Genomic DNA, 22275 nt, shown 5'->3' with positions numbered 1-22275 from the left:
TGGCCTGATATTTTCCTTTTGATCTCCACCCAAGCAGAGTCATTGCGAAGCTCTTTCGATAGCTTCATGGTAACCCTTCCTTTTTACTGCGACTAGGATTCCTAAACCATGGCGTGCCCCCCTCCGCCGAAAAGGAGAGAGGCCTTCTTTCATACATTGATAGTGAGCGAGACGCCCACAGGAATCTGCTTATAGAATCGGAAATGTGAGGTATAAGGCAAACTGCACAGCCCCTAAAGACAGTCGCCTCTATGCATGCGAAGCCTTGAATGCTTAGGAAACTCTGGCTATTCGATACAAGCTCATTAATGAAAAGCCCTCTTCTCCCTTTCACTCACTGGTCCGCTCCCCCGCCCTCCCGCCCACACACCTTCTACCTCTCTCTCTCGCTCTCTCTCTCTCTCCCCCTCCCTCCCTCCCCCCCCCCCTCTCCTTCATTCTCATTCTCAGCAGAGATGTTCAGTCCGCGCGCCCCCATTCTATGGCTTTTGTGTTTTTTGCCTCACTCCATCCCAGAGAGATTCATGGGATGAGAGAATGATCGCGTGGTCTTGAAAGGGGTTCCGCTTGCAGAAATTTACGTCCTGTTTATTCAGGCTTTTGTTATGATGTGGAGGGAAATGGAAGGAACCCAATGAGAAAAGGGACTGCTGTCTGCTGACGTCCTGTTTTTCTCCAAAACGCTCTGTGCGGTTGGGATGTTCTCCCTTCCCCCACTTCGTTCTCTTCAAGAGCGGGAGAACGAATTGATCTTTCTCCACAGCGATCATCCATACAGTATTCATTTCGACACATTCTTGAATGGAGACGTTTGGGCAAAGAATTCTTCTTTTCCTGGTCTTGTCTCTCTCCTTATTTTTTTTTTTCTGCTGCTTTCTTTGCTATCTACTTTCCCCTCTAAGCTTTTCCCTGATTTGCGTAGGACAGTCTGTGTCAGCTCATATATAGATTAGCTCCGTGCAGTAAGTCTTAGTTGGTTTGTTTCACCAAGAGTTGTTGAATAAGCCAGGGGTCTCCAACCTTGGCGACTTTAAACCTGGAGGGCTTCAACTCTCAGAATTCTGGGAGTTGAAGTCTGCCAGGCTTAAAGTTGCCAAGGTAGGAGACCCCTGGAATAAGCCATAATTAGCTGGTTTACAGAATCCCCTGAGCCAAACCCAAGTAAACTATATTAACACAATACATGCCCCTAATTAAGAGAGCTGTGTTGCAATTTCCTTCTGTTAACAGGTTATATTTAATAGGGGGTGAAAAGAACTAGGCTGTGGGGTCTATTAAAACTAAGGATTGAGTTACAGGAGCTGATTTCAAGCGGTCACAGTTAAGATTTTTAACGTGATACCCATTGTTAATAGTAATGTTTATTCATGATAGTTTTCACTCCATTGTGATGAAGTGATTGATGTATTGAAGTGAGACAGGAGACCCAGGTTTTAACACACTCACAGAAACATACCCAATGACTTTATGTCAATCTCTCTCTCTCTGCATCCAACCTATTTCACTGGATTTTTGTTTTGAAGTAAATGGGGAAAGAAAATGACACAAATTCCTTCTTGAGCCCCCAAAAGAACAGTGGAATTTAACAAATAAACAAAACTTCTTTTTCTGCATAGACAGAGCAATTCTGAAATCATCTTAAGCTATGGCTAAGGATAAGATATGGCTACGGTAGAAGAAGAGCCATTGCTTCCAGAACAGGTTGAACATGGAAAGGGAAAAAACCGCATGAAAGCAGATGAGGAGACAACAACCCTGGAAACACTGATAGTGACAACAAGTCCAGGACTGTGCCAGAAATCTCTCATGCAGCCACACAGCCTTTGACCTCACAGTTATGCAGACACTCCGTGCAAGTTGTATGGCTAAATCCACAGCCTGTGCTGCTAGCCATACAACTTGCATGGTGCCCATGTTCAAGCACTTCAGAGGCTCAGGGACTCTTCCAGAAATCACTTTGCTACTGCAGTCCCTAATTTTGCAACCATTTCAGGACTCATAAACATGATTCAGAAGCACAGCACACAAAAGGGGCCAAAAGAGAAGACCCACAATGAACCACCTGTTTACAGAATGTCAATACAGGTAGCCCTTGGTCAACTAAGGCAATTGGGTCCAGGATTTATGTCATTAGGAGACATGGTCATAAAGTGTGATGATACACAATTGTGCCTTTTAGTAATGGCAGTTCCAGCACTTCTCGTTTCCCATCGTTAAGCAAATCCTGCACTGTGGTTAAGCACAACATTATGTGGTCACCATCTGTTAGCTTCCCTATTGGATAGTGGGAGAACTGAAAACAGTAAGAGAAATTGAATATTTTCATTTTTGCTTCTGGATTTAGCAATTGATAAATTGCTCCGTGAAACAGGTTTATAGTTCTTCCTTCATTAGCGCAAGTGAAGTAGTTGTGAGAATATCTCTGTTGTGTACTAATTATTTTCATGCAGTATTCTTTAGTACATGAATTTATCTGCACAGATGAAACACAGCTAAGTAATGTGCAACTATCATTAAAATATTCATTTTTCTAAACAGGGTAATAGTTAGAGTTAATTGAAATCCTTCAGTTAATTAGATTCCAGTGGGATTAATGATTCATCCCAATCTTTTCGCAGGCCTTTCTTCAAGTCACTATTACTTATGTCATGTTTTCAGGCTTTTTCCTTTAATAAAAAAACCTTCCTTTAACAGAATAACAGCATTGGAAGGGACCTTGGAAGACTTCTAATCCAACTTCCTTTCAAGCAGGAGACCCTATATGATTCCAGACAAGTGGCTGTCCAGTTTCTTCTTAAAAGCCAGAGGTTTAATCCCTAAAATTGGGTGGGAGTGATACAATAAGCCTCAACAGTCTTCAGTCACTTTTATATCTCTCTCCAGGACCATATTCACTTCTGCCAGCTCAGAAATGCTGACATGGATGGACAATCACAATCGTATTCCAAACTGCTATGTGACCTTCTACAACAACAGCCACAGTTTTTCCCATTTCACACACAGGTTAAAGGGGGGGAAATGCAATTAAAAACATCAACAACAATCAAGCAGTCTGTTTGGTCTACTGTGACGGAACTTTCAAACTAGCATCCCTCTTCCTGGACTTTATAAAGCAGCCAGCTCAAGAGTCAAGGAGAAGGGAATCAGCAGAGAATTCCTCCAGTAGGAACACAAAGCTCCAGACTTTCCAGTTTATATCCATTTCAGGGACTTTAGATTACATCTAAGCCAGAAGTCCTCCAGTTGGTCCTAAAAGCCTTAAAGAGAGTCAATAATGTGGAATCGTGAAAATGGCTGCCAGGAAGGGGGAAATGTGACTTCCGTAACAGGGATGGATATAAGTGTAATGACTAGGGAGGTTCTCAGTTCATCCAGGTCATGATTGCCCCAAAGGTGCTTTTTTTTCCCAGATGCAACTGGTTTTTTCTTCGCAGATGTTTCGCTTCTTATCCAAGAAGCTCTGAAGAAGCTTTTTGGATGAGAAGTGAAACCCAGAAAATCCAGTTGCCTCTTTGGGGGGGGGACCACTGTTGGGATATAAATGTAATGTTGCTTTTTACTTTTATTTGACTAGTAAACATAGATTTGTGGATGATCATATAACAGGAATGCTTGTGGTTCCTTGGATACTTGCAACGGCATTCCCTCAATGATTCCCTTTAAGTATATTACAATAGACATTATATGTTGACACACAGACATACAAAGAGAATCTATCATACACTTTAAAGTGCTGAATAATAATAATAATAATAATAATAATAATAATAATAATAATAATAATAATAATAATAATAATAAATTAATTCTAATAATATAACTGAAGAGGAGTATCATTTAAGCCAAATCATATGTCACAGCCTATGGAATCATCCAATACTTTCCCATAAAAATATATGCATATATACATACCCATTACAATATTTCCTTTCTTTTAAGGATAAATAATGTTACACAAATATTAGAAATATTAAGTAAGGAAAAGGTAGAAGATAAGAGCAAAGAAAGGAAATCTAAATCTGATTTATACCTTACACATTTCACTACAGCCCCCTATATCTTCCTATCTTGCAAACCATTACAGCATTTATGTATTCATTATCGATTCATGCAGTGCTGTCTGTTCTTTAAACATCCCAATTCTCTCTGAGGATCTCAGTTCTATCCAACCATGACTTTTCTCCTTCTTTCCCTTCCTCTCAATTGTTTCCCTCTGTCTTTGTGTATTTCTTTTGAAGTTCTATTTGTTTTCTTTGGCTGAACTGTTGGAAGAAATGTCCATCTAGGTTCAGTTCTAAGTGGGGAGAAAGACACTGGAAACATGGTGAATCGGAAAGATGGTTTTTAATGGTGGACAGGACCACATGGTTTGAGGTCCTGGGCAAAAAGGCACATGGAGTGGAGAGAGGAATATATTTATACACTCTCTTGGGCCCTGCCTTAGTTTCCTGTTCCTGTACAAGAAATCTATCCCATTGGCTGTCAAACTCCCAGGGGGTGGGGGTCTTAGCTAACTTTGTAGGCTGTGACTCAGGCTTGGTTGAACCTTTCTGGGTGATGTAATCTTCCCAGGTGTCATGTGGTGAGATGGGTAGAGGGCTAATCCTATCATGTCGTAAGGGCCATGTCTTAATCCCATCACCCTGGAGCCGAAGGGGGGAGGGCAGGAAGCTGCAGAAAGTTGCTTTGACTTTAAAAACATGTTTCTCTTTTTCTCATCCAGGGAAATATAATATTCTGCCTCTTTAATATTTCCTAGAATATTTCGTTCTGCTAGGAGGGTGGGTGGGTGTTAACTTCCTACAGAATCATTTCAATATTTTTCTTTCCCCACTGGTCATTCATTTTTGTATTCAGCCCATGTTCATCTATTACTCATTCAGTCTGGACTTATCTGTTCTTGTTTTACACTTAATTTAACCATTCCACCTGTATTTAATTTCCTCCGTTTTTCTTAACACATTCAGTTTTCATATTAAAAAGTAGATAGAAGGGCCGTGTTTTACACAGCTATTTTTCCTTTTTCTAACATTCATTATTTGCAAATAATTGCATGTTACTTATTCTCTTTATACAGGTAGTCCTCAATTTATAACAGTTCATTTAATGATCTGTCAAAGTTACAAGGCATTGAGAAAAGTGACCTATGACCGTTTTTTACACTTACAGCTGTTGCAGCTTCCCCATGGTCACGGGATCAAAATTTGGATGGCTTGGCAACTGGTGTGTAACTTATGACGGTTGCAGTGTCTTGGGGTCATGTGATCACCTTTTGCAAACTTCTGACAAGCAAAGTCAATGGGGAAGGCAGATTCACTGAACAACGATGTGATTAACTTAACTACTGCTGTGATTCACTTGACAACTGTGGTAAGAAAGGTTGCAATATGGGGTAAAATTCACTGAATAACTGTCTCGTTTAACAGCAGAAATTTTTGGCTCAATTGTGGTTGTAAATCAATCAAGGAGTACCTGTACTAGCATTTGCACATTTTAATTTTATATTCAGTTTCCTATCTGTCACAGACAACTTTCTAGTCCTAAAGGAGATCAACCCTGACTGCTCTTTAGAAGGCCAGATCCTGAAAATGAAACTCAAATATTTTGGCCACCTAATGAGAAGGAAGGACTCCCTGGAGAAGAGCCTAAGGCTGGGAATTGAGGTCAAAAGAAGAACGGGGCGACAGAACGAGGTGGCTGAATGGAGTCACTGAGCTTAAATGGACTCCAGAGGATGGTAGAGGACAGGAAGGCCTGGAGGAACATTGTCCATGGGGTCGTGATGGGTTGGACATGACTTCGCAACTAACAACAACAACAACAACAAAGCAAATCACTGAAAATTCTTAAATAAGTCACGTAGTCAGTAAACAAATCTGGCTTTCCCCATTGACTTTGCTTTTTAGAAGGTCACAATTGTCAATCACATGATGCTGCTACTATCATAAATACATGCGAGCTGCCAAGCACTCAACTTTTGATCAAGTGACTGTGAGGATGCTGCCATGGTATAAGTATAAGGACCAGTCATAAGTCACTTTTTCCCCCTGCCATTGTAACTTTGAATGGCTCCTAAACAAAATAGTTGTAAGTTGAGGACTACCTGTTATGACTATTTTAAACCTCTTAGTGAGCTTCATGGTTGAGCAGGTAGCTCGGTTCTCAAACATTGTTTTTTTTCCCTGGTAGAAGCTGCCTTTTATCTTCAGCAAAACCCAGGCTTCCTTGATGAACTGTCAATCTTTGTTTATTTTGGGAAGGGGTGTGTGTGTGTGTGTCTGTATGTCTGTGTGTATCTCTGTGATTTTGTCAGTAAACATCTTTGGATACAGCAAAACATATAAACATAGCAAACATTTTACATACAAACATACAGAGTATGCCGAACACATAAACTGATGGTATGATATCATTAACTGGAGCTCCATTTTGCAAAAGGACAAGATGTAAATTAAATAAATGGATAAACTCACTTTAATGCACAGAGCTAATGGTTTAATTAGCTCTTTGTGTTTGTATATTATCTCTGAACACACTCAGGTAGAAGAGAAAGTTGTCAGAATATTAAGCTGGGAGATATTTTATAATTTATCCATAGCAACTATCTCTTGTACAACCTAATATTGAACTAAGAATAATATTTTTGTATTCCATTCTCAGCGTGTGTCTCTGAGGGACAAATTGCTATTTCTCATGTATTTTCATTACAGTCCTCAGTTGAGTTTGTTTTGCTTCAGGGAATGACTGTAACATCTCTCTTGTAATTAAGCTTATGTGAGACTCCAAAAAAAAAAAAAAAACCCACCAAAAACAAAAACCTCACACATAGAAATGTGAAATAATTCACTGTTCCTGTGCAATATCACATAATGAGTTCTAAAAGTGGCTGTTCTTGCCATGCTTTAAAAAAACTAATTTAGTTTTATTATAGTTTGTCAACAGCCTGATCTGATACAAAATGCCTGCCTCACATCTGGAATTGTCACTTCTGGAATCAATCAATGCTAATTTTTCTCATTTGCAATTGACAAAATGACAGATCAGCTTATCTGTTTTTCAAAGCAGATAAAAATTTATCATAATTTGCCATTCAAAGTGAACAGGCAGGTGAGTTTAAACAGGACAATAAATCACCATTTCAGCTTAATCAGAGATCATCTAAAGCAGGTGTGTCTAACCCAGGGGTTGGCAACCTTAAACACTCAAAGAGCCACAAAGGTCCTAACCGGAAGCCTCCCATTCAATTCTGGAACTGACCGGAAGTCTGGTTCCCCCACCATAGAGTCTTCTCCTAGCGTGGCATCCTTTTTCCTCTGCCAACCAGAAGTCCGGTTCCCCCACCATAGAGTCTCCTCCTAGTGAGGCATCCTTTTTCCTCTACCTGTCCTAACTGAAAGCCCTATCAATTGTGGAGCCAACTGGCGACAGTTGGGATGTCGAGGGATGAAAGAGCAACATGCGGCTCCAGAGCCGCCGGTTGCTGACCCCTGGTCTAACCCATGGCCCACAAGCTGCATTTAGCTCTGGACAGCTAGTAATGCGGCCCCACAAGATTGCAAACTTTTAACATTATTATGTGATTTGTATACATTAACTATATTCTCTGTGTTACATGCAGTCCGAGATAATTCCTCTTCACTCAGTGTGGCCCAGGTTGAATACCCATGATCTAAAGCAAAGCACATTTCACCAATTGGGATGGTATTGCTGAAGAAAAAAAAAAAAACAGAAGCTCAATAAAGGGCCAAAAGCTTTACTAGGAAATATTATGTTTGAACTGAAAAGAGATGGGCAACCCTCTAGTGAGATATTTGGATTGTCTCCCTTGGACCACTGGAGAATTATACTTTGCAGTTGACAAACTATAGTTTAGCATTGTTACGATTCTTGTATCTTTTACTGAAGTGGGTTTTAATGTTTGTAACTTATTTTGGATGTTTTCATTCTGTTGTTAATTGCCATGAGACATTTTGGATCATGACATTCCAAAAACTACCATACCAACAAAAACCAACAAAAAGATGCCAACTTACTTACTAGATGGTAGGACCGTAACTCAGCCATCTGTCTATACCCAAGATGTGGTTTCTGGTAAGATTCCCAAGGCCTCTTCATTTTAAATTGGCCAGCTGAAATGCTGTTGGTGCAGGTCTTATCCACAGGAAACCACTGCATGACCATTAAATAAGAGTTGCATCGTACTAAATATCAATTTACCATCACCTGCCAAACTGGCATCAGGTTCCATGCAACTCTCATCCAGTAGTTATGCAGAGTTTCCTAGGAATAAGACCAGGGGTGAAATTCAGCAGGTTCTGACAGGTTCTGGAGAACCGGTAGTGGAAATTTTGAGTAGTTCAGAGAACCGGCAAATACCACCTCTGGCTGGCCCCAGAGTGGGGTGGGAATGGAGTTTTTGCAATATCCTTCCTCCAGGAGTGGGAAGGGAATGGGGATTTTGCTGTATCCTTCCCCTGCCATGCCCACCAAGCCACACCACACCTACCAAGCCACGCCCACAGAACCGGTAGTAAAAAAATTTGAATTCCACCATTGGATAAGACCCAGGCCAACAGCATTTCAGCTGGCTGGTTTATAATGAAAGGCCTTGGCAATCTTACCAGAAACCAGATCTTGGGCATAGTCAGATGGCTATGTTATATCCAGCAGGTTAAATAGGATGGCATCTTTTTGTTGATATGTTAGGTATTTGTTAAGCCTTTTTTTCCTCACCCTTAAGGTACGTATTAAAAACGTTCCACTTTTTTGTCTCCAGCAGCCAAGTGGCTGATTTATTACACCGGTGACTTAGGATCCCAGAGACTAATTTCAGAACTGTAAATCTACCTTTATGTTTAAAACAAGCCCAGTGATTCCTGCTGTTCGTAGCTGAGTAAATAAACATTAAAATGATTAACCCAATATTTCTTAGCATACCTGGCAGCATCTTTTACCAAGAGCTCTTGCGTTTAGCAGAAGGCTATTCACCACATTGATTTTTCTGGTTAACACAAATGAAAGCTAGAAGGCTTTCTACAAAAGAACATAGAGCCACTCTCCTTAATCCCCTTGGTATTATACAGCCATTGCTTCTGTTTAAAAAAAAAACCAAGGAGGAGGAGGCAGGCCCAGGGAGGGCAGCTGGATAGCAGCCAAGCATGATAGATCACAGCTCAGAGGAAAACTTAATAGTAGATTGTGTCTGCTGAGCAGATCAATAGTCATCTATGACAGTGGTCCTCAACCTTTTGGGCACCAGGGAGTGGTTTTGTGAAGAGAGATTTTTCTACGGACCGGAGGGGGTGTGGTTTTGTGTGCATCCCATGGATGGGGCTTTGCTTGTTTATGTGGCCCGGTTTCTAGCATGCCGAGGACTCGTGCAGGTACACAGACTGGGGGTTGGAGCCCCCTGGTCTATGGAGATTCTTAGTCATCCAAGTCATGGTTGTCCCAAATGTTCTTTTTCAAAAGGCAATTGGGCTTTCTTTAGAAGGAAAAAAAGAAAGTCTAGTTGCCTTTTGAAAAAGCATCTTTGGGACATATCAATAGTCATTCCAGTCACAGTGCTCAGTCCTTTTCTGATTGGGACATTTGGGGTTGTGCTGTCCCAAAGTAGAAGGCTGAGCAAAGACAGAGCAGGATTAAAATTATTTCATGTAGCTGAATTTAAATTCAATTAATAACATGTGATATCCCCCAATAATTATTCTCTCCTTTTTTCATATTAAAAATCCCAACTTAGATTCTCAATCATCTAGATCATGGTTGTCCCAAAAGTGCTTTCCCCAAAAATGGGCTTTTGTCCCAAAGGTGTTTTTTTTCCAGCTGGACTTTTTTGGGTTTTTTCTTTCACAACATTTCGCTTCTCATCCAAGAAGTTCCTTCAATTCTAATTGATTGGTAGGCAATGATTCAGCAGTCAAAATTCAGCACTCCATGTGCACCTGAAAGAAAAGGGCCACTCTTCTGAAGACAGCAAGGTTTGCATCCTGAACAGAGAGGACTACTGGTTTGAAAGAGGAGTCAAAGAGGTTATCTATGTTAAAATTGAACAGCCCACTCTCAACAGAGGGGGGAGGGGTAAAACACCATTTACCTCCTGTTTACAATGCAGCCCTTTCAGCAGTCCCAAGACATTCCACACTTGTTTGCATTCTGATTCAGGAACTCTAAGGACATAGATTAGCCCCTAGATCAGTGATGGTTAACTTTTTTGCCATCGCATGCCAAAAGCGGGGGGAGCGTGAGGGGTCACGGGTGCTTGTGCCCACATCCATAATTCAATGCACCCCCCTCCCGCGCATGCGCACGTGACCCCCCCACACTCCCCTCTGCTTTTGGCATGCGATGGCACGGCAGGCCCAGTAGGCCTGTTTTTCCTCCTCCCCAGGCTCCAGAGGCTTTCTAGGAGCCTGGGGAGGGCAAAAAACAGCCTTCCCCCCCCTCAGAGGCCTTCTGGAGGCCGGAAACAGCCAGTTTCCCGACTTCCGGTGGGACCAGAAGGCCTGAAAATCAGTTGGCCGGTACACGCATGCGCGCTGGAGCTGAGCTACAGCAACACTCGCATGCCCACCAATATGGCTCCGTGTGCCACCTGTGGCACCGGTACCATAGGTTCACCATCACGGCCCTAGATTGTTCAAGGATGCTCAGAGTTTTAACAACTGGCTGTCTGCAGAGGGTATAAATCCCCTCCATTCCCCACCAATTAGTTAGAACTGAAGAAGCTTCTTGGATGAGAAGTGAAATATCTTAAAGAAAAGCCAGAAAGACCAGTTACCTTTAAAAAAGAAAAAAGCACCTTTGGGACAACCATGATCTGGATGACTGAGAAGCCCCAGAGACGTTCAGAACCAATCATTTTTGTCAATGTTTGGTGTCTACCATCAATGAACACACAAACCAATTATGAAAATAGCAACTCTATTACGCTCTAATGAAAGGTCTATTTTTAATGTAGCCAACAAAAGGTGTCACACTTAACAAAAGGGATGCATTTACAAAATCTGCAAGGTTCTATGCGCCCTTCAGAAACCATATGCTGCAGCATGTTCGTGCGTTATAAAATGCTGAAAACTGTGAAAGCATAAATAGAAAGGGGAATGACGGTCCTTTTCATCAGAACACACACTGGCAAGAAGAATAGACACCGCAGTCCCTCGTTTGCTTTATTTTTACCTCTTTTTCCCACACAGAATCCCTGCCTTGAGATGGGCAGCCATATAAATAGTTGAAATAAAGACATAAAACTACATTCTTTCTGTAGTATTGGAAATCTTCTATGAACACAGCCAAAAGTATTGGTTCCCCCCTCCCACTTTTTCTCCAAAGAATTCCAATTTGGGTGAAATAAATTGAAATTGTTACATATAGTATCCTCCATTCTTTAATCCCTAGTCCATAGAGCAGACACTTTGCTTCAAGTGTTTTCTATAGCTCCAAATAAGGCTGAATGGGAGAGAAAGACAGGGTGCCTTAAATCTATTCAGGGCACAATGATAGCAGATGCTCTGTCTCAGTTGCAGATAACGAGTCCAGCTGGCTAATATCCCAAAACATACATCTAAATGACCAAAAATGGTTGAAGAGCAAACATTGGACTGTTCTGAAGGGGCCTGCTATGAGTCCCAATAGAACGTTTATGGGAAGAGCTGAAACTTGGGAGAAGGAACCCATCCAACCCAATAAAATTGGATAGGCTTGTTGAAAAAGGAAAAAATTGCCAGTTGAGAGGTATAGAAATTCAGAGCTACAGAAAGCACTTGGTTACAATTATTGCTTCAAAAGTGTATGCTATGAAATATTAGGTTAAGGGTACCAATAATTATTATATCCATGCCAATTTCATTTATTACTTTACATACCCCAAAAGCAAAGTATCTGATCTATGGACTATAAAGAATACTGGCTATTTAATTGTATCAGTTTCAACTGATTTCCCAGCAAATTGGGGTCTTGGGGGGGAAAGTGGATGGGTACCAATATTTTTTGGCAGCATTTTTTGGATATTTGAGTGGAAGAGAGTCAGAGGACAATCTAGATTTTAGACGCTTTAAAACAGCCTTCCACAACCATTAATTGGGGATTTGGTGAGCTGCAATTTGACGAGCTGTACACTTACCCCCCGTTGGAGAAAGCTATGTCCCATTTAATTCAGAAAGATGAAATGTGGACAGATGGACAGGTTGAATATTTCAAGTCACGTTGGTCAATTGAGGAAAAATTCTGAAGATGGGTCTTCCTGGTGAATGAGTTGTAAAATCCACAATGCACCTAAAATACAGTGTGCTAACCCCCAAATAAACAAGTCTAAGATTGCACTGCAAGAATTTTAATTTGGTTTTGTTGTGTTCCTCTAGTTTAAGACAGTGCTTTTTGCTTTGTCACTGACAACAAAAGGAACACATTTTTACAGGGATGATTCATAGGTATAAAATTTCCAAGAGGTGTGCTTGTTTTCTAAACTTTAAAAGTGACTCCAGGAATATCTAATCAGGGACGGAACCATGATGAGTAAATAAATCCCTCCTCAAACTGCAGTTTAATATGAGTGCACGAAGGAAGCCCTGCCACTAGATTAGGGTTAATTTGATAGAAGAAGAATTTAAGGGACAGAATACCTTAGAACAGGGGTATCAAACTGGATTTCTTTGAGGGCCGGATCAGCATTGTAGTTCTCTTCTGCGGGCTGGGGCGGGGGGGAGGAACAGGGAGAAGGGTGAGATGGGACGGATGCCTCCTGCAACACCCTGCTGGCCAAAATGGGGTGTGGGAGGGCTGAACAGCCTCCTGCAGCACTTTACCAGCCAAAATGGGGAATGGGGAGCCTCCCGAGGCCCCTGTGCAGCCCCTTTTCATCCTCCCCAACCTCCAGCAGCACTCTGCCAACTAAAAGTGGGCCACATGGAGATCTCCCGAGGTCCCCATGAGGCCTGTTTTTGGCCTCCCCACTCCAGCAGCACTCTGCCAGCCAAAAACAGGCCAGGAGTGTGTGCATGCGGCCCATTTTGTCCAGTAGAGGCACCGTGGGCCAGTTTTTTGATATTTCCAAGCTGGCCCTGTGGGCTGGATTTAAGCACCTTGCCAGCCAGATCCAGCCTGCGGGCCTTGAGTTTGACATCCCTGCCTTAGAACTTTAGCAGAATCCAAATCAACTCACACATTTTGTAATTTAAGTTTTGTCTATAAAGGAAAAGAACCACCGGTTTATATCATCACAGATTTTACCTTCATAAAACTCTATGTGAGGTTCCTATTTTTTATTAGATCTCTAGAAAGATATTTGAATAACTAATAAAAATATAATGCATTGGTTTGTTATGTAATTTTTAAAAAGGAAATTAGGTTTTTTTCAAAAGAATCCCAATGGATGGACTTCACTTTTGCTTATGTTGTTGCATATATTGTTTTGTCAGGATACTATCCAATATTTTCAAGTATAAACCACTGAGAGAAGTCTCATGATTTCCAATGATTGGCTCAGTTATTACTAGTGTAATAAATAAGTTTATGCAGTACATTCCTGAATGGAAAATGCAATTTTCCCTTTAGATACAAACACTACATTGGTCCTCTGTTTGAGACCAAAAGGACAAACTGCATCAGCTCCAGCATAATATTATGGACTCTTAATATAAGCAGCGTTGGTAGTACAGTGGTCTAAGGCACCCTGTTATTAAGCTGGTTATTAAAACCAGCTGCCTGCAATTACTGCAGGTTTGAATCTCGCCAAGGCTCAAGGTTGACTCAGCCTTCCATCCTTTCTAAGGTAGGTAAATTGAGGACCCAGTTGTGGGGGCAATAAGCTGACTTTGTATAAATATACAAAAGGATGAAGGCTATTGCTGAGCACATTGTAAGCCGCCCTGAGTCTCCAGAGAAGGGCGGCATATAAGTCAAATTTATATATATATATATATATATATATATATATATATATATATATATATATATATATATATATATGAAGCAATTTTGTAGTTCTGTTTTGTATAAGAAGCAATTTTACATTTCCTGTTCTGCATATTATCTGAAACGTAACTATAGAAATAATTTTTCTATATCCATTTTAAACTTGTCATAGGTTCTAATTTAGAGCTAATTTTATCAGCAAAGTTGTTGAAGAAGAAAGGGCCAAAAGCCTAGTGTAGGCCATTCGTGGAACTGTATCAGTGGAAAAGGTGATTGTCTAAGCTTTCAGGTTCCTTTTAATGAGAGGTTCTTGAATGCATCGGATTCAACAAGATCTTATACATAAAAATACATAGAAGCAGCCTTCCATGGGCCATTCCTTGGATCTTACATCGTGTGGTTCATCAGTATATTTACACTGTCTGCAAGGTATGAAAAAGAAAAGGGAGTGTAATACTTTCCATTTATATCATGTTACCTGATGCATGCCTGAAACACAGAATTCAATATTCAAGCAGCAAATTTTAAATTAGCAAGATCAATTATTCTCTCAGGGGGAGAAGAGAAACCTCTTTCTATGCATACATTCCAAAATATGAATTAGCTTCTTAACTGCCCATCTCCCTTAGAGAGGAGCTCTAGGCAGTGTACAATTTAATCAATAAAGTTAAGCATTAAAAACAGAATAATTTAAGATTGAAAATTTTAAATATATACTGTATATAAAACAATATTATAAAATTACAAAAGATGAAGTGTTCCAAGATGGGGAGGTTAGCAGATTAATCTATTAGCACAAGGAGAGCAACCTGTCACCTTGTAGATGTGAATTTCGACTCCTATTATTCCCAAGCAACATAGGATAATATATGAAGGAATACATTTAGGATCATAAGGAACTGAATCAATAGGCTATACAGTATATTGCTGGTTTCTCCATTAGGACAACATTATTCTTTGCAAAGCTTATCTCCTCTCATGAATTCATTTAGAAGTAGAAGCAATTATTTCTAGGTTTATATTTTAACCTGAAAGCCTATTAGTTTTCAAACAAAACATTTTCAAATCCAGTTCTATTCTTAGAAGAAAGGGAATTATTAATATTGGACCTAATCAAGTCTGAGTCTCGAGCTTTTTTTGCACACAGAAAATGTACTCTCCAATCACTGACATGAGGAATAATTAAAAGCAATTGCTTTATGGCATTTTGCAGTTCAATCATGCACCTTCTTTATATTCTTGGTTCTATCAAGTTGTTATTAACAATTCATTCCCTAGCTAAAGAAATCTTATCAATTCTTAGGTTTGAGAAATACGCTCAGGCTCAGCATCATTTCAGCATCAATTCTGTTTTAAGATAAATCGAAAGACATCATCCGAGAGTCCAGGGATTGCTTTTTCTTTCTCTGAATTAGCATCGGCACTGACGGGAGTCAAAAGGCAGAAGTGGCTGCAGGGAGACTGAGGAAAGATTTTATTCTCCTCTCTGTTCAAAACCATTTGAGCGATTTGGAGATTCTTCACTATAAATTTCATTCCCTCTTTGCCTGCAAGATCTGCAGTCTTAAGGGACAGACACTGTGAAGTTGATTCATATCTTGGACTCCCTCCAGATGGCTTCTTCTGGCACAAAGTCCTGTAGAATGTGTCCAGAGATTTTCTAAGGATGGATTCCCCTTCTCCCCTTTGCTCAGGAGCCTCAATTTCACTCCGTTGTTCTGTGTTCTCGCAGCTGACAGACTCTCTCCTCTCATAAAGGTAAGGCCACAGAGTGATGTTGGCTTTGGCATCCGGCCCTGGAAGAAACTGATTGCTGGGTTCTGTCAGGAAATAACCTGGAAATAAGAAAAATCAAATAGAAAAAGCTGGTCAGGGAATGCGATCCAATAACTAGCATGTTATGCTTGTGCATGGCCCATATTCTAACCCATGACCAGCCGGATAATGACAATTTTTGAAGTAGAACTCCAGTTTAAAATTCCCTTTGGACCAAGTGGGAACAAGCTAGGCACTCAGTGGGCAAGAGAGAATTCATATACTTCATGTGAAAAAAAATGCTGCTTCACAGACCCAGAAAACAGTCCACATGAAGGTACCCAACCAGTCTACTTTGAAGGAAGGAGAAGCACAGAGATGGCAATGGGTGCCACATCATTCTTAAGGGCCATTGTGTTTCCTGAGGAATGGTGTTATCTCCAGCTTCACCCTCCATTACTGATGTTTATGAAGTCACATAAGACATAGATAAAACACACTGCATTGAAAGGTTAGGGTTAGCACATAGCATTTTACATTTGTCTTGCAGGCAACAAGAGAGACCAAATGCCCATGTAATTTATTAATTGAGAGCCAGTTTAGTCTAATGGCTAAGGCACCAGGCCAGAAGGTGGGAGATTGTGAGTTCAAGTCCCACTTTAGCCATGAAAGCCAGTTGGGTGACCTTGGGCCAGTTGTTCTCTTTCTCAACCCAACCCACTTCACAAGGTTGTGGTTGTGAGAAAAATAGGAGGAGGAAGGTGTGTTGGACATGTTCGCCACCTTGAGTTATTAGTAAAAATAATAAAGGTGGGATATAAAAAAATAAGTACAAATTTCATATGCGAGCCTAGATTATGACCAATGTTTATTATGCCACCAGGGATCAACACTCCTTCTAGGCTCTCAACAATATTTAGAGACACTCTTTCTCTGTGAGGGTCATGCATGCACATCTGGCTTAAACGCTTTTCTGCCACCAAACAAATCATCCACTGCAAAATGAAATTTTACTCTGGATTTGCTAGGAGTCCTTTTATTACTTGAACGCTGTAGCTGAAAAGTTACGAGCTTCCCTGGGGAAATAAAAGGCTTAGAAATAGTCATTTTTCCCCTCTCAAAATGCAGATGATTCACTTAATAAAACTCAATAACAGTGTAATGTAGGAGCACTGCCAGTAGTTAGAACTTTTTTATGTTTTATAAAATTATACACTTTGTAAAGAAAAGAACCATTGGTAAGCTATTTGATTGCAGACATAATGACCACGTTCAGGTTGACTGCACTATTAGTAAACTAGCACCTCCACTAAACCAATTATGTTGGTTTATATGCAGCAACAGCATTCAAATTATATGTTACATTTAGCTACTTTATGTCTAATTTTCTCCACAAATAAGTGAACTGCCTATAAAAAACTGAAATGTTAATTAATGCACTAAAAAGGGAAAACTGTTATTTAACAATTACCCTATGGCTTTGTTGTGTTTTTCAAAATTGCACCTATCTCTCCATTGCTATTTTTCTTACAGAAAGGAAATATGGATGCCAGTATAAAGAACAGCCATCCTAGCACCAATCCAGTAAATGGCGCATTGCCAATATACCCTCTGTTTCTTTCTCTGCCAATTACTTTCCTGCTGCTTAATTAACCTAAGTTTTAAAGTGATTTACATGTCTGGAGCCTCTCTCTTCTCCCATCCAAGAAATGAATATGGTACAGACATGGCTCTAACATTTTTTCTTCTTCTTCTTCTCCTTCTGGCTTTTAATCGTCTTGCCCGATGAAGATGCTTTTGTTCTACATCTGTACATCTTCAATTTGGCTAATAAATATTTTCTATTGATTTCCCCCTCCCCCCTTTTACAGATGTTTGTTAGGGAGCAGTGAGACCGACAGCTTTAAAGTTCCACAGTATGAAAGATTAGCCCAGCTCTCCTTCCCCATCTTTCTTCTGTAGATAGTACAATGTAGGCCAATATAATCCAGAGAGCAAGTGGGATGGGATGGGATAGGCACTCAACACTCTAAAGACCTACTAACTAAATTAAAAAAATACATAAATAAGAAAAATGTGCACAATGGGTATAATAATTTCAGCAAAATAAACCCTGTATCAAAATACTGGTGTTCCTCAAACTTAATAATTTTAAGATGGGTGGACTTCAAGTACTAGAATTCTTTAACTACCTATCTTATAGTGCCAAGGTTAAGAAATACTAGTCTGATATATACTGAAAAATGTATCAGAGCACAAAGTGTACACATACCATATTTTTCGGAGTAGATGTACCTTTTCCCCCCCAAAAAGAGGGTGAAAATCTAGGTGCCTCTTATACTCCGAATGTAGCCCCACCCAGCTTCTCAAACGGAGGTTTCAGAGGCTGAAAAAAGCATCAGAAACGAAGCTTCAGGAAAAAAAGCCCCCAAATAGAGCTTCAGAAAAGAAGCCCCCAAACAGAGCTTCAGAGGCTTTTTTTCTGAAGCTCTATTTCGGAACTTTCAGAGGCAGAAAAAAAAGCAAAAAAAAAAAGCAAGGCACAGAGCTCACAACCAAGGAACCTGTTGCTAAAATTCACCTCTGGGAACAGTTGATTGGGGGTATTCCAGGAGGCCGATCCACCTGCCAATCAGCTTTTTTCTTATTTTCCTCCCCAAAATCTAAGATGGGTCTTATACTCTGGTGCGTCTTATACGCCGAAAAATACGGTAGTTAAAAGTTTAGAAGAGCCTATTAAGCTGGTCAGAGGTGAACAAGAAAAGATAACTTGTAATAGCTTTTTTGTTGTGCTTTATAATCTTTGGTGGTACAGATTCATAACTGATAAGTATGAAACAAAGGAATTCAGATTCACAAATATGCTGAAAGCTCAAGAGAAAAGAGTACTTATTTTGGAAAACAAGAACTGGCAAGGATGTGGAAAATCCAATCTTCTCAAATTGTCTTATGTATGTATCAATATGTTGGCTGGAGTAGGACTGGAAGCGATGCAGAAAATCGAAGTGGAATTTTATGCAAGGTTTAAGGATCTGGAACAAAGACAGATCCTATACAAGTAGTCCTTGACTTAAGGACCACAATTGGGCTCAAAATGTCTGTTGCTAACATTTGTTAAATGAATTTTGTCCCATTTTTCAACTTTTCTCACCACAGTTATTAATTGAATTACCACAATTCTTAAGTTAGTAACATGTTAGTAACAAGTTAGTATTAAGTAAATCTGACTTCCCCATTGACTTTACTAGTCAGAAGGTCGCAAAAGGTGATCACATGACCCCAGGACAATGCAACTGTCATAAATATGAGTCAGTTGCCAAGTATCTGAATTTTGATCGTATGATCACAGGGATGGTGCAACAGTCATGTGAAAAATGGTCATAAGTTGCTTCTTTCAGTGCTGTTATAACTTTGAACAGTCACTAAATGAACTGTTGTAAGTTGAGTACTTCCTGTATGTAACAGTCTACATTTAGCTATGGTTTGCTCCTTGCTGTTCAGTGTCCCTGCAGATGCCCCAAAAAATGCTGTGAGCTAGTTTTTATTTATTTATTAAATTTCTATGCCACCCATCTCACTGATACAGTGACTTACTTCTGAGGAGAATCTGAGAATTATTTCTCACAAGAAGTGTTCCCACTGAAGATGGATGAAGTGGCTGGAAATGCTGGGTTGGCATTAATGATGGAGTCCTACATATTGGAGGAATGAGAGAAGGGGAACTAAGGGAAAGAAAATACCCAACAATTAAGATGGACCTAGACAGTTCTGGCTGTTGAAAATTTGTGATTTTAATAAAGAACAATGGGGGCTGATAAGCTTGAATTGGATCTGGCAGTATTTACACTGCTTAAAGCATGTTGGTTCCTAGGCAAATCTTGAAAGATTACCGAGAAGAGCAAAAGTAAGTCATGTGCTTGATTTTAGGCCTGGTTGTTTGAATAAAAGTATAAAAACAGGGGTGGGCTGCTGGGGGTTCGCAGGGGTTCGGGAGAACCTCTAGCTAAGATTCTGTGCAGTTCAGAGAACCCCCAAATCCCACTCCGGGCTGGCCCTGCCCACCCTTCCCCTCCCAGGAGTCCCCACGTGGCCCATTTTGGATGTAGTAAGTGCAAGGCGCGTCTGGAGGCTTGGGGAGGGCAAAAAATGGGCCTACCAGAAGTTTGGAAGCCAGGAAAATGGGCGCGTTTCCAGGCTCCAGAGGGCCTCCAGAGCCTAGGGAAGCCGTTTTCACCCTCCCGGAGGCTCAAGAAAAGACTCTGGAGCCCGGGGAGGGCAAAACCGCACCCCCCCCCCGCTGTGGTGCAGGAGGCCGACTAAGTCACATCCACCATGGCCACGCCCACCCAGCAACCGGGCAGAGAACCCCTTGCTAAAACTTTTGAAGCCCACCTCTGGATAAAAAGTCCTAAAATGGCATTTTGCACTAAGTTGTCTAACAAATTGTGAGAATCACAGAAAGTCCTTGTGATACTGTATCTTCCCTCACTTGTCAGATTTCAAAACCAGATCAGACTGGTTTTGAAAAAGTTCTCCAATTGTCTCCTCTGCTTGATCTTTTCCTTATTTCTTGTGGTAGTATTTTCAGTCTGAGCCACGTCACATTTTCTTTTAACAAAAATAAATAAAAATGTAGAAATTCCTATTACCACAGACAAGCGCATACAAGTCTGCAACAAATAAAAAGTAGAAGTAGGGAACTGACTCCAGTCTCATCTTAAACATATCAGCAAGAGCAATTTAAAATAGCAATTAAGGAGGAAAAGATACTATTTATTATTGACCATGACCCTAAGATATGACTGTTGAGTATTTTTCTAGACTATAAAGATTGCTTTTCAGGTGTTTACAATCCATCTCCCAGGTCTAATAAGTAATTGCAAGTATCAGACGTTGCTAAATAGTTATCCGCTCTTTAACAGCCCTCAAGTCAGCTTTTTAGCTATAAGAGAAGTTTTCATGCCATAAATGTCCACCAAACCTCATTTTTGCAGCCTCCAGAGCCTCTTCTAATTATGGATGCCTGAAAATTGGAAATAGTGTGAGCTTTTTGAACTAGGAAACACACTAAAAAAAACTAGCATATGGCCTGAAACCAGCTGCAATTAGTTTTAAAACACAAGAAACACTGCTCTCAGTCCTAAAAAAACAAAAACACCAGCTCTTCTATAGTCACCTTCATCTTTCCCACTGTGGTACTTTGGTTCTTCCACGTCAAGTCAAGCCCTCAGAACATCCTGTGGCTCCATTAATAAAAGTGAGGTTCCAAATCCTGCAAGCTTTCCATTTCAAGTGTACAGAGAAGAGTTATAAGTGATAGTATTATACAGTACTTTAAATTCAAAGCAAAATGAAGTAATCACCATACCACTTGTTCTTTCTAATGAACTTAAGGGTTTTTGTAAAGACACCATTCATAATTGGGAAGAGAAAGCAAATCTCAATTTGAAGTAGATCAAATGAATTTTTCTTCGAAATCCTCATAAAAATGGTATCCTAAAACAGTGTTTTCCAATCTTTTCAGTTTTCTGGACAGTGAGGGAGAGGAGAGGAGATGGTTCTGTGTGAGTCGTAGGCGAAGCTGGGTAAAGCTCGTGAGAATTGTGGCTGCTTTTTGCAGAGCCATCTTGCAGCTGTTTTTCAAGACAAATCTTGTATAATTTATTGGAACGTGACAAGTAGGCCAGCATTTCATATAAACTTGAAAGCCTGTTCAAAGGAAGCCCTGTGGCTTAGACACAGCTATTAAATAACAAACAGTCTGGGAGCTGAGTCAACTTACAATGTGGCTATTAAAAGGACATCATAGCATGGACCTCTTCATGCTTTGAACTTTCTCCTATTAATTGCAGGCTTTCATCTCCTGCATGTGCACTTTGCCACTCTTTAGGAAGGCTGGACCGTAATAAAAGAGAGCCTATATCTTTGGAGGTGGAGGCTATGTTTATGGGCACACCTCTGTAAACTTCAAGATGAAGAAGTACATAATAAGAGGACATAAAAGAAGAATGAGATTAATCATAGCAAAGACCTCGTTGGTCCAGCACCCTCGACTCTGAAAAGGCTACAGCATGACACAATTGTATAACTTCTCCTGTTCGTGTTTCCCAGCAACAGATATTCAGAAGCTTCTGACATTATAGCAAATATCATATAGCCAAGATGACTAATAGTCATAAATCAACATATAAAAGCTGAAAGAAAAGACCAAATTGAATCTCTCTCTCTCTTCACCACCACAACCCTCAATTATTTTCAGCCATATTTTCCTGATACATGGTGCAGTAAGAAAAAGATGTATCACACACTATTTAATCAAGGGCCTGGTGGCTCAGCAGACTGATAGCATTGTGATTAACATTCAGCTGCCTGCAATTACTGCAAGTTTGAATCTCCCCGGGCTCAAGGTTGACTCAGCCTTCCATCCTTTCTAAGGTAGGTAAATTGAGGACCCAGTTTGTGGGGGCAATAAGCTGACTTTGTATAAAATATACAAAAGTATGAAGGCTATTGCTTAACGCACTGTAAGCCGCCCTGAGTCTCCAGAGAAGAGTGGCATATAAATCAAATTAAAAAAAAAAAAAAAAAGCTTGTTCCATAATGATTTTA

At 40.3% G+C, this 22275-nt stretch overlaps 1 protein-coding gene across 1 annotated transcript in view; it reads right to left on the bottom strand.

Moving 5' to 3' along the window:
- Positions 1–14916: 14916 nt before the first annotated feature.
- Positions 14917–22275, bottom strand: part of SHLD1 (shieldin complex subunit 1) — a 66023-nt gene continuing 58664 nt past the window's right edge. Inside the window, 1 exon segment of the mRNA XM_070933054.1 lies at positions 14917–15746. Coding sequence (XP_070789155.1) covers positions 15253–15746 — 494 coding nt within the window. The 3' untranslated portion in view covers positions 14917–15252.

The sequence above is a fragment of the Pituophis catenifer genome, unplaced genomic scaffold (genome assembly GCF_029215685.1).
Source record: "Pituophis catenifer annectens isolate HBS135680 unplaced genomic scaffold, rPitCat1.0.hap2 SCAF_1, whole genome shotgun sequence".
In the NCBI taxonomy this organism is placed as follows: domain Eukaryota; kingdom Metazoa; phylum Chordata; class Lepidosauria; order Squamata; family Colubridae; genus Pituophis; species Pituophis catenifer.
The sequence above is the reverse complement of the archived record's forward strand: the minus strand, read 5'-3'. Positions and strand labels throughout refer to the sequence as shown.